The 13,863-nt window shown below is 39.7% G+C and overlaps 1 protein-coding gene across 1 annotated transcript; it reads left to right on the top strand.

The window, feature by feature from the left end:
* The first annotated feature begins 9,573 nt into the window (after positions 1-9,573).
* HRH1 (histamine receptor H1) lies at positions 9,574-11,920 on the top strand. Its single transcript, XM_061357909.1, has one exon. It carries the CDS (start codon positions 9,654-9,656, stop codon positions 11,079-11,081), a length of 1,428 nt encoding a protein of 475 aa, XP_061213893.1. The 5' UTR covers positions 9,574-9,653; the 3' UTR covers positions 11,082-11,920.
* Positions 11,921-13,863: the final 1,943 nt, after the last annotated feature.

Below are 13,863 nucleotides of genomic sequence, written 5' to 3'. Positions count from 1 at the left end.
CAGAGTGTTCCTAAAGAAACAAGAAACAGCAGGGAAGTTACTGCATCCACTACTTCTGCTGACAGTGAGCCTGAAACTGTATTCCCGTAAATTAAGGCTCTTGAGATTATGAATCACGTGCAGATGTTTTTCTCTTCTTAAGTAAGAAGTAGTTTTTCCCTAGCCAAGATTCTGTCTGCAGCTGAATGCCAGGGGATATTTAATAATTTTTCCTGATACTATTCCTGTAGTTTCTATATTAATCATACAGGCCAGTTATTAAGCTTCCCTCCCCCTAGAAGAAAGGGCCAGGGAAGCTTCAGGGACCAAAAAAAGAGCCATCATGGCTTTGGCACAGGAAATGCACAGGAAGATACACCTTCTAATGGTATCCTTGGCTTTCCATGCCTGCTTTCAACTCGATTTATGTCTCCAGGAGTTAACAAAACATGGTTGAATATGCACCAGTACTGGAACAATGGAAATTCAAATAAGCAGAATGTGATTTGGAGTATGCAGACTCCAGAGCAAAAATATCAAAGCCATAGACACTCTGTCCTTAGTTGTGCATGGAAAAAGTGATGCTCTCAAAAGAGTCAATTCTCAGCCTAAAGAAATAATGCTAAGAATCTAGAACAATGTCACGGATTAGTAGATACTGTGTGAGCCTGCACAACTTTGTAATTCACTTAGGCTTTCAACACTACCTCTTTTCTAAAGAGAAGAACAGAAAAGAGATGACATGCAGTGAAATCAACACCATAAATACAGCAGGGAAAAGCAATTTCAAAGGGACTTTTGCATAAACAGTATGTAAAATCTGAGAGTATTAATGATAAGCTGTTTATAGGTAAGGACATACCTAGAGTAAAACTGCATGGCACAAATGGTCATCATTCCTTAAAGAAGAAAACAGTATTAAAAACATCTTTGCCCTTCACTACTACCCGCTAGCCTTTGACTACTTCTCTATGTTTTAGGAGAGTGGTCCAGCTCCTAACCCCTCTACATCAAATCAAGCTTCACAGGACTGTATTCAGTTTTGGTGTTTAGCTTCCCAGCTTGGCATGGCCCCTTCATGTTTCAAATATTATTTGGCATGAAGCTGTTTCTCATCTCTGCAAATTAAGTAGGACATGCATGCCTATACAAGTCAATGCTACTACTGCTATTATGTTCTGTTCAATTTCACTACACAGGAAAGCATTCTCAATGCACATTAAGATTCATTTCTTGGGTATATACCTTCCGTAGTAAAGGCAACTGTCTTTTCTGAGCAGGTATTTGGTATTTTGCTGCCTATTGAAAATTACTAGTTATGTGAACACGTCCTTAGACTAAAACATGGGTATTTTGGATTCAAATCTGGGTTTGACAGATTGGCACTGCTCTGATCATCATTTTCAGCAGAAGTGATGCTCTGATACCCCTTCTGATCAGCTCCTCCTTAGGTTTTGTGGGCTTTTTTGTATATTGTAAACAATACCTACTATATACCTCTGGGTTCATACATACTCAGCATCATATATGAACCATATAGTAAAAGCTGTATTTTTTGTCATCTGAGATGACCAAATAATCAGCTTTATAACAACAACAAAAAAGCTGAACACAGAGGAACACAAGGCAAACACCAAACCCAGAATGGAGTTCACAGGACAGACCGCCCTGTCTCAAGGAAAGGAGCTTTGACTGCACTCTGGTTACACTACTGAGAGCAAGAACCTCACAGGAGTATTTCTATGATCCATCTTTGCTTGAGAACTGGTCCTTACAGTGTGAGTCTAAGTTTTGAAACCGACCTCGTGTTTGGCAGTGCCCAAGAACAGAGATGTAATACCAGGTTGACAGACGCAGAGTCAGTATCAGCTTCAGCTCAGTAACAGGGTTGAATTTGATTTGTTTCAGAATGTTTCTTTTATAAGGCATTTCTCCATATAGACAAGTCATAAGCAAGTAGTTAGTCATGCTTTTCATGCCAAATGGCCTCAAATCAGTATCCCTGTATTCAGGTAGGCACAACTGAAGTTAAACATCTCAAACTTTCAATCACTTGAGTGTGAAACTGCATTTGTACCATAAGGTCATAAGCCTCCATATTTTACAGAAATAACTTGCTTTTGACAGGTTATACTCGTTTGTCCAGTTCCCCTGCAGTGATGTATAATTTAACTTACTCATTAAGTCGGAAAGTGACTGTCCACCCTGCCATGCCACAGATATGCAGTAGTAGACTCTGGGACTAACTGCATTCCTCCCATGCATGTGAAGCAGAGCATGCTATTTTAATGTGGAAATCTAACAGCAACGCATGCTGTAATGGTAGTTACCCAAGGATATCAGAGTGCAGAGTGAGTGGAAGATCAAAGACAGGATCCAGCACCGTATTCTTAATCCAACAGAGAACAGTACACCAATTAGGGGGAAGGTCAGAGCACCAGAGACAGAAGGGTCTTTTCACAACCACACTCCAGCATCTTAGTCAAGATTTGAGCTTAGCGCAGTGAGACTCAGGTTCAAGCACTCAATTTCCTCACAAAGTTCAGTGCTTGTTATGAAAAGGTAAGGACTCAGGATACATGGATGCAAATAAGGACAGCATGAATGGATATAATGCTTTGTGTTATTCATACTAAAAGTTTAGACCTCCACAGCCTTCTGAAATAAACCTTCTGCTGGCAGAGAGCTAAAACTGTAGATCTTTTCATCCCCACTAAAGACAGGACCCCCAGCCAAATAAAAGCATAAAGATCAGGAAAATCCATGCTGACAGCAGCGTGTAGCCTGCCAATGTGACTGATGCATGTGGCTGTAGAAGCAACTGCTGCAGCTCTGTGAAAACTAAGCCCTGAAAATATCCAGTATAATCACATCAAGCACCATCTACAAGCCCCAAGCAGAACTCTCACTTACATCTGAAAATCTTTCAGCCTGTCCAAATGTTTGTTTTATTTGAATTAAGCTTCATTTACAAAACCAGATCTAACATTTCCTCAGATAAATAAAACCAGAAGTATTTATCTGCAATCCTGACAGCCTAAACGCTAATCTCCAGCAATACAAATAAAAAATAGCAATAGCACAGTAGAATCACTGACTGAAAATATCCTTACATAAGCAAGCTTCAAATTCTGTATACCATACAGTTTTAATAATACTTTTTTTCTCCTTGAAAGACTTCATAATGCTACTTAAAATCTTCAAGTTCCCTTCACAATAGGCTCTGCATTCTATCACAGAATCATAGAATAGTTAGGGCTGGAAAGGACCTCAACATCATCTAGTTCCAGCCCCCCTGCCATGGCCAGGGACACCTCCCAAGGCTCTGTCCAGCACCTTGAACACTGCCAGGGATGGAGCATTCACAACCTCCCTGGGCAACCCATTCCAGTGCCTCATCACCCTCACAGGAAAGAATTTCTTCCTTATATCCAATCTAAACTTCCCCTGTTTCAGTTTTAACCCATTATCCCTTGTCCTATCACTACAGTCCCTAGTGAAGAGTCCCTCCCCAGCATCCCTACAGGCTCCCTTCAGATACTGGAAGGCTGCTCCGAGGTCTCCACGCAGCCTTCTCTTCTCCAGGCTGAACAGCCCCAACTTTCTCAGCCTATCTTCATACAGGAGGTGCTCCAGTCCCCTGATCATCCTCGTGGCCTCCTCTGGACTTGTTCCAACAGTTCCTAAGCATTAGAAGACCATTCACAGTGTCCTGCTCATTCAAAACAAGGATTTCAAGGGGCCTTCAATTAAATTACTTTAAAATCAGTTACCATTTGCATTCCCAGAGATAATTGAATAAATACGTCAGGAATGAGGATATAACCGCTTTAGTCCTTCCATTCTGCTTTGTTCTTGCTCTGAAACTATACAGCCTGCTCACCACAGTTAGGACAAGTGACTGAACAGGAGGAGAAAAAGAAATGCAGTAATTGTAGGACTGTACCATACACTCTTTTTGGACGTGAAAGTGTGGAGAAGGCTTCAGAAACAAGCTGCCTGCTTTCACTCTCCCCAGAACAGTACCTTCGCCAATCACTACTGGCACACTGGAGACCTGAACTGTTTCCAGGGAACCCAGCTCCTGAAATTAGTATGCAGATCACCACTCCAACAACTCAGACAGCAATTTTCTCTCTGCAGACTAGTCTGTAAGGTAGATTTCAGCACATCTGCAGTAGTGTCTATCTGCTACATTAGTTCTGACCTCATTTTTCCCCAAGACAGCGTTTACATCAAGAACTACTAAAAATTCTCTAACACCAAATGCATGCAATACAAGTTCATGCAAAACTAGACAGCCAGATGTCTAAATCTGCTGGTTAAGAGTTTCTTCTCACAAAGGCAAAATCATAATGGAAACAAGGAATAAAAGTATTTATAAGTGAAGATGTTCACTATGTTCACATAGTAAAAGATTCATTTAGAACTCTCACTGCCCTTAAAATAGGTATGTGAGTGGAAGAGGACAATCCAGTAGGATTGCCAAAATTTGACAGGCCAGACACTAAAGCTTCAGATTACATAGTTTAATAGTGAAACACAGTCAACAGAGGTCATCTGAAATCAAATCTACCTTCTGCCTTGAACTTAGTCTGATGAACAAGAAGTCTGCTCTAGCTTAGTCTTTGCCTGTTGTAGCTCTGGTTTCTTTAAAACCTATCCATAAGAGATATACCAGCATCTGTTTCTAGAGACTTAACTCCCACTTAGTCAGGGCTTAATAGGTTGCACCTGCACTAATGAGTCAGGAAAGCATCTGCTTGGCATCTCTCAGGAGATTCTTGTTCCTGGGAAGAATTCTCACTGTGATACAATAACAAACAAGTCTTGATTGCCGATTTTCCTTGTAGAAAAAGCTCTTTATGGACAGTAAAGATTAAGGAAGACGTTTCCTGGTGAGCTCAGGTTTTAGAAATTCCAAAGAGCTACCCAAGTTCTTACACTGATTGTTTTCTTTAAAATCTGCTCTGCATTAGTGAGCTTTGGTTCAACAAAATGAGCGTGAAGCTGTCCAAATTACAACACATTTATTCAGTATTACTGCAGTTCCTCTGCTGGGAACTGAGTTACAGATAAGGAGTTAAACCAGTAGCTCTTGAACTGCGGTACATATACCACAGTCTACAGCCACTACAAAATGGTGTGTGCCTCAACGAAGAAGAAGAAGCTGCTATTGCAAATGACAGTGCTCTCAGGATGACTAAATGCTGCTGATACTTTGTGCCATCAACTACTAATGATGATGGTAGGAAGTTTAAGAAAAAAATCCTGTTGATTATAATCTTTCTTAAAGCACAGAAGAGGTGATCAGTGAATTCCATGATATGGAGCAAGGCTTATTATTTTCTAGTTATCTTCCTGTGGACAAAGTTGTGGCAAAATGTGCTAATTCTAACAAGAAGTGGCAGTGGTGTAACATTCAATGTAAGTTTAGTGGGCAAGACTGTGACAGAAGTGCCAAGTTCCAAATACAGAGCAGTATTAGAGGGCACTGACCAATAACGTAACATTTCTGCAACTAAATCAAACTTCTCTGCATGCTCTTTTGTGTGCTGTTACTTCTTAGGAGAAGCTTACTGTTTTCTCTTGTACCATGCTGCAGGCATGGAGACCCCTTCCACTTAAGAGTGGCTTCTTTTCTCATGAGCATACTCCAAAACATAAATTACTCAGAGCTTTTTTATAAAAATTATAAAGTCATCATTGCAAAAGATCATATGTGAAAAACACAAATCTTTCAGCAGAGAAAATGTAGTGTTACTGTAAAGTGTCAATATCCTAATCTGGTCTCAAGATCTACTCACTCTAGACAAGAACAAATGGTTCTTGCCAGCCCATTCCAGTGGTTAATACTGTAGATCATAGAATCATAGAATAGTTAGGGTTGGAAAGGACCAACCCCCCTGCCATGGGCAGGGACACCTCACACTATACCATGTCACCCAAGGCTCTGTCCAGCCTGGCCTTGAACACTGCCAGGGATGGAGCACTCACAACTTCCTTGGGCAACCCATTCCAGTGCCTCACCACCCTTACAGTAAAGAACTTTTGCCTTAATTCTAACCTAACTTCCTCTGTTTCAGTTTAAACCATCACCCCTTGTCCTGTCACTACAGTCCCTGATGAGGAGTCCCTCTCTGGCATCTTTGTAGGCCCCCCTCAGATACTGGAAGGCTGCTATGAGGTCACTGTTTTCCTGTTCCTTAATTTTACTTTAAAATCTAATAGTACAGGCCCAGCTCTCTACAAAGCAGAGAAGATAAAATTCATCAGGGCTATGAACTGCTCAAATGACATTGTGATGAAAATTACATTAAATGACAGAATTATTGTAAATATGGACTACCTGTTAGCATTACCTTTAAAACAGCAAACGCAATACCCTCATTTTTTCTTGTTCTTAGGTTTCTCAAATGATTTGCATCTCCTGACATCATTCTTGGATTGTTATAGCATGTACAAACTCTTCCAAACAGAAACATAACCAAGCTTTGTAATTTAATAAAGGACATTTGAATAAAAGTGGAGCATGAGTTGAAAAACTAGACCTTTGTGCCTCCTTTGGAGCAGAAGTACTTCCGATCAAGTTCTGCAGGCTCCCTCCTAAATCATACCCTATCTCACTGCAGCAGTGCTGAAAGAAAGTTTGGGAAGCAGTTAGCACCACTTATGTTATCCTGTTCCATGTTTTATGCCATATACAGTTCACAGACAACCAAGAAGAGCTGTCTAATCAGCTGCCTTTCTTCACTGCTATTCTTTCTGTTGAAGCCTCAGTTAAAGTTGCCTTCTCTCCCTTTATTTATAAATCTAAATGAAAATATGTTGGGGTGAAAATCAGTCATTTCTTTATGAGATCCCTGAAGCAATTAACATCAACTTCTTGCCTTGACCATATACTTAAGACCAGCAGAGAGGTTACAGTGTGTAGCTGTGGAAAGGCAATGGCAGACTGGCTGACTCTCAGTCACCAGATGCGATACTTCTCATGATTGGACATGTTGGTTTAAGATCCATGGAGTAATTTCTGTTCTTGTTCTCAAAGGGGAGATGCTTGAGGCCTCTCTGATCTTCCCACATCTGTGACTAGCTGTCACTGAAGAAATTCACATGAGAGAACCCAAAGGCTGTACAGAACACAGCGTTACAGAACACAACTCTGGAGTTCATACCCACAGTGTACGTATTCCCTCTGTCTGTGGATGTTACTGCTACCAAGCACATTTCCTTCTTTCATAAGACCAGGCATTGTAATTAAGGTGTAAGGAAGGAGGAATTTGACCTCATGGAAGAAAGCACACAAATATTCTAGCTTTAACCTTGATTACTGGAATAAGAAAAAGATAAAGTTAGCATAAAATATTGAATTATTTAAGTATGAAATATTGAATAATTTCTTGCATTGAATCATTCTGATTATGTTTAGAATAACAAGCAAGAGAAATTGCATATCTCAGCTTTAGTTGTGTAAATACTCTGAGGCGCTATGTCTAAGGTCTCTGTTTCCTTCCTCATTGCTTTAACAGATTTACCAGAACATGAACTCAGGCAAGCATTGTAAGAGAAAATTGGCAGAAAATATGTATCACCCTCATGGATGTTTTTCTTATATACCCTGGAGATAGAATTGTCAACAGATCACAAGCTCCCAAACTTAAAATATTATTAATCCTTTTTTGGACTTTTGATCAGCTCATGAAGTTTGCAGTTGGGAAGCGGAAGACACCAAAGGCATAGAGAATTTCTAGAAATGGAATAGCATAACTACTCAACATTGAAAAGGGGCTTTCCTTACCTCTACATTCTCCCTCATTTCCCTTTTATTGCAAATACTTGAGTTACTATGCTTGTGTTAGAAAATGGAAAACATAACACATTTTACTATTAAGGCCTATGATCTTGATACATAACCACCATTCACAAGTGAAGGATGAACCTACAGTTGTTCCTTGATACAGATCAAGTCACCATAAAGCTACACACCACTGTGTCTGTACAAATGACATCTCCCACTCCTTGATAGCACCTGCAAAATAGGAGCGAGAGATGAATGCAACTAGAAAACACTGTAAAATAGGTTTTGTACATGCCATGGTGGGTGTTTAGTAAGTTAACCTTTTGCTTTTTTAGCTGCAGTACATGTACTGGAATTTGGGCACTCTAATCATGGGGATACAGAAAATTTTAAAGAATTTCCATTCTGAAGGTTTTACACATGGCTTAAGCCAAAGTGCTAAGCAAATATAGATACCTCATCTATTAAAGATTAAGTAATAAAATAATTTCTTGGTCATAAAGGAAGGGTTTGCTATGTGTTTAGTCCCAACTCCTCTTATTTCCAATTTACTTCCCACTTTAATACAGCAAACAGCAACAACAGGCTTGTGGGAGTGACACGGCCTCTCAAAGCTATGGGAGAACACTTGTTGCATATGTTTCTTGGGCAGCTGAACAACTAGCAGACTTCAGCCTAAAAGACCCTATATTTACATACATTTGAGAGGTTGCAACATGCATATTAATCCTGAAAGATCCTATTGTTTTCCCTGAACTTTTATTAGTTTGTATTTGAAATAAAATAGGGCTGCCATCTTTAAATGTTTGAAATGTATGGGTAGGAAGAGATCACGCATTATGTGTAACTTGAACAACTGCCTGCCAGTGAAAACACAGGCACTGGCTGTGACTTTAGGAGTTGTTTGAGACTTTGTATCTGCTAAAGGTGTGTACTGGCTGGAGTCTATTGCTTGGAATGTGTTGTCACTTGACATATTTGAAGTCCCTTCCAACCCAAACCATTCCATGATCCTATGATATGGTACCCTGTTATGGGTGGGTAATTAAACCCAACTGCTCTATGCTCAGCCTATTAGATGCAATCTGTAAATAATCACTGGTTTGTTGAAAACCATTTAGGACAAAACATGTTAATTTGCTTTATATCAACACATTTTAAATTGGTTTGCCAATATGTACTTCATGTTTTGTTTCATTATAGCTATTTGATCACTGAATCACAGACTGGTTTGTGTTGGAAGGGACCTTAAAGCTTATGAGACTCCAACCCCCTGTCACAGGCAGGGACCCCTTCCACTGGAGCAGCTTGCTCCAAGCCCCTACGTCCAACCTGGCCTTGAACACTGCCAGGGATGGGGCAGCCGCAGCTTCTCTGGGCACCCTGTGCCAGCGCCTCAGCACCCTCACAGGGAAAAGCTTCTGCCTAAGAGCTCAGCTCAGTCTCCTCTCCAGCAGGTTAAAGCCATTACCACTTTAATGAGATATAATAAGGTAAAACAGCGAGAACGGAAATTCCTTCTCTGGATTCTGTGGTCAGAATTATATGAAGATCCATGAAACACCTCTGCAAACCATTGTGGATTGGTTCATAGAGCCTGCTCCAGTGCTTTTCATAGAACACAAATTAAAATGTTGTAAAACCATGTTATCTGGCAGAGCCTTAAAAGGGACAGTGATGAGCATAAGCACAGATTAGTTTTATTGTTTTATTTTAGTACTACAGTGATTGAGCACATTTCTTTTTTTTTTTTACAGTTGTGGAAATAAAAGTCACAAAGCAATCCAGCACTTATTTTCACCCAGGAGAGTAAACCAAGACTGCATTTCCAAGGCCTGAACATCCCTGATTTTCATTCTGTGTTCCTGTGCAAAAGATGTCAAAAAACACTACAAACAACTCAACTATCAGTCAACCAGCTGTTCTAGGTGTGTTCCTGGGAAGCATTTCACTCATCACTATTGTTATGAATATATTAGTACTATGTGCTGTGAAAACTGAAAAGAAGCTGCAAACCGTTGGCAATTTATACATTGTCAGCCTCTCTATTGCAGATCTGATTGTTGGTTCAGCTGTTATGCCCCTGAACATTGTTTATCTCCTCAATTCTCAGTGGATTCTAGGCTTACCAGCCTGTTTGTTTTGGCTATCAATGGATTATGTGGCCAGTACTGCATCCATTTTCAATCTCTTCATATTGTGCATTGATCGTTATCGTTCAGTTCAGCAACCACTGAAATATCTCAGGTATAGAACAAAAAGGAGAGCCTCGGTAATGATTTTGGGGGTTTGGTTGCTCTCTTTCATGTGGGTCATTCCAATCCTAGGATGGCATGTTTTTGCTAATGATGGGAAAAGGAAAGTAACCGAAACCAAGTGTGAAACGGAATTCTCTGAAGTGACCTGGTTTAAAGTGTTGACAGCCATTGTGAACTTCTACATACCCTCTATCATGATGTTGTGGTTCTACTATAAAATATTCAGGGCTGTTAGAGAACACTGTCAACACCGAGAGCTCATCAATAGATCACATCAATCTGTTTCAGAAAAAAAACCCAAACATCATCGTAAGATGAAGGACAAGCAAAATATTTGCCTCCAAAATCAAATCTTAGATGAGAACAGCCCTCCCAAACACAAACAAAGCTCCCCTCAGCCTGAAAATATGGAGGCAGAGCTTCAGTTCAGTAATCCTGACAAGTCTTCAAAGGCATTTGTTGGCAAGAGTAATAGGAAAGTCCTTAAATGGGGCTGTTTCCCTCTCACCACTGCCCAGTCTGAGCCAGGCCAGGATAAAGCAGGAAAGAAGCACGTGTGTGTAACAGAAGAGAACGAAACTGAAGAGGAGCCTTGTTCACAAGACAGTGACTTAAGTGATGCATCAGACAGCCAGACTTTCAGTGACGAGGTACCTAACGGAGAGGGCTCCAATCCTAACCCTGAAAGAGCTGGCAGCCCTCAGGAAAAGACGGAGAACAGGGATTTCAAAGGACTGTCTTACCTGAGGAAAACCTGGCAAAGTCTGCATGCCCATTCCAAAACTCGCACTCAAGGACTGCATGTGAACAGGGAGAGGAAAGCAGCTAAGCAGTTAGGGGTCATAATGGCAGCCTTTATGCTGTGCTGGATTCCCTATTTTGTATTGTTTATGATAATAGCTTTCCATGGGCATGAAAGATTTTCACAGTTACATATGTTCACTATATGGCTTGGCTATGTGAACTCCACCTTGAATCCATTCTTGTATCCTCTTTGTAACCAGAATTTCAAGAAGACATTCAAAAAGATCTTTCACATTCACTGATACTGGTCTGATTTTTGTCAGCTTAAAAGCAGCTCAAGATTTCAACCAACCAAAATGTTACAGTTTCAAAGACAAACACAATGGGGAACATACATGACTTTGGAAAACTGTAATTGATAAACAAGTGTTAATAAAAGTGGGAAGTGTGCATTTAACAGCTTTACACATTTGAAGAGGAAGTAATTCGCATCAGGAATATGAAAAACTCAGGGGCAATCTCAGAACTGATACACTGCTTACAACTTGATATTACCTCTTTCGTCATGTAGAACAAAAACAAGAATACAAATAGAGATCTTCAGTGACTATAAATTATTCAGCTACAGCAAAAGAAGAGATGATGTTTCTGCAATTGCCCAAATATCTTTTCTCTTTAAACTTACTTAAACACGGGAACATTGTGAAGTGAAGTGAAATCTGCACGTCAAGGTACTTTGCATAGTCAAAGAAAGAAGCTTCAGCTGTTTAAAAAAATCTATTTATTTATAGCTTTGATCAAATCATAAACCTTTTTGAAATGTCAAGTCATCCTGTAACCTACTGCACCTGATACTGTGCTTGCTTCATTTAGACCTGTACATGTTAACTTCACTGAAACAAAAACAAACTGGGGTTTATATCCTACAAATTTTGCTAAGGCTTTCAGACTCAACCCAGTCTGTTTATTCAGGAAGGGTATGCTGCTGTTTCTAGACTCACAGAATATAGTTGCTTATAGACAACATGTATTTTCTTCTTCCTACAAGCTGGCAATTAACCTAAGTGTGCAATGGCACTACTAATCCATATACCCTTATCTTGTAGTAGGCAAACTTTTCTTATTATAATGAGGCAAATTCATGAGCAACAACTCAAGCTTGCACAACCGAAAATAAACCCATGAACTATGTTTACCTTTTCTATCCTTTATCATAGAATCATAGAACAGTTAGGGTTGGAAAGGACCTTAAGATCATCAAGTTCCAATCCCCCTGCCATGGGCAGGGACACCTCACTCTAAACCATATTACCCAAGTCCTCGTCCAACCTGGCCTTGAACACTGCCAGGGATGGAGCAGTCATTGCATTTTATGAATCATGCTATAAATGCTGTAACATTTCAGGAGAAACTCACAAAAATAGAATACCCTGGAAGTGATCTCAGGAAGACATGTAAGTACAACGTACAGCTCAAAGCTGGGCTGGCTTTGACATTATGTCATGTTGCTCAGGTCCACAACTTGAATGACAAGCATCTGTAAAACCAGCTTCATCTGGAAAAGCTGAGCTCAATGTAGAAATAATGTTCTCACGCTCATTTTGTTGTGCCGATGAATTCACCACCTCCTGAATACTATTTTGCTTCTGAAATTACTCAGCTTAACAACAAAGTCCTGATGTAACTGAGGCTCCTTCAACTGAGTACTGTCAAGATTTTGGCGGGGTGGGTTGAAGGGATGTTCTATGTAGTATCTTCATTCTCACAAATTTTGGTTATAATATACTAACTAAATGCAAAGTATTATCCTCTGTCAATTTTGTCTGAAATTAAACATCTGAACGTTGATAGTTGTATTTAAAGCATTAAATGTTAAATGGAGCCCTCATATATTTGCATTTCAATAAATTGGAAACTTGCTAAAGGAAGAAACTGGAGTCCTTTTTGATGTATCATACAAGGTTCCAAGATTAGATGACTTTGGTTTCAAGTACCATGCAGGAAAAACTGCAATCAGGGAACTCAAATCTAGGAGGAAAAATACAGAGACAGAATACAGATACAGCAAAATTCATTCCAGAATTAAGACAACTTTGCTACTGCAGAAACTGCATCTGCTCAAATAGTAAAATACCCCCTTTTGGACTACAAAGCAGCATCTTTTGAAACATATGCTCTAATCCAATGGCCTTTCACAAGCAATTGCTCAGATTCACAGCCATTACCATATCTTTTTCTACTGTGATAGCAACAGCAACTCCAGCCACAATGCATGGTAATTTAGGTGATCCCAGAGGAAATAAGTCAGTTCCAGTTATTAGTGTAGACTGATAAAACAATCTCACCTATGGGCTACCAGGGTTATCAAGAAGTATTATCTTTTCTGACTTTAACATGTATTAATACATGAAACAGCAACTTAAACAAAATCAGTGAAAATTGGTCTAAAAATTACGATGATTATAACAGGGACTACCTCTGATACAACTGAAATACAGAACACCTAAACCTGGGCAAATAAAGCTGCCTGAATATTTTGTAATTTCCCTTCACTTTTATCCATAATCATAATCTGTCTTAATAATAAAGACAAGAGTAAGTTGTGATCATGGTCTTCTCTGATGTGATACTTATAATAATAAAAAAACAGGAAAATGGGATACTGCCTATTTTAAATTTCCAATTGAACAACATAAAGGTACATAATAGGGTTTATCAGTTCATTTTACTGAATAGGCAATTCAAATGGCTCTGGATGTAAGAGAAGCAGAGGAAAGCAAATTAGGGTAAAGTATGGAGAACACTACTACCATGTGAGGCCAAGCCTCCTGACAATACTCCAGGCGTGGTTTCCTGTAAAATATTTCCAGTGTTCGCCAGTGAACAAACAAGGTCACAGGACACACACATTTAGGAGAACATAATAAATTCCTTGAAATTTCTTGGACTGGAGTCCTACTTTGACTAAGGTGTGGTGAGAACAACCAACTGTTCTGGAGTTCAAGGATTCCGGGTTGAGAGAAACGCAACACAATAAAGAATAATAACTAGTTTATTAATACAGGGAAAATATAGGGGTAACAA

The sequence above is a fragment of the Neopsephotus bourkii genome, unplaced genomic scaffold, assembly GCF_033783945.1.
Source record: "Neopsephotus bourkii isolate Nb327-2 ecotype Australia unplaced genomic scaffold, CSIRO-AGI_Nbou_v1 NB_923, whole genome shotgun sequence".
NCBI lineage: Eukaryota > Metazoa > Chordata > Aves > Psittaciformes > Psittacidae > Neopsephotus > Neopsephotus bourkii.
This window is presented reverse-complemented; position numbering and strand designations above follow the sequence as displayed.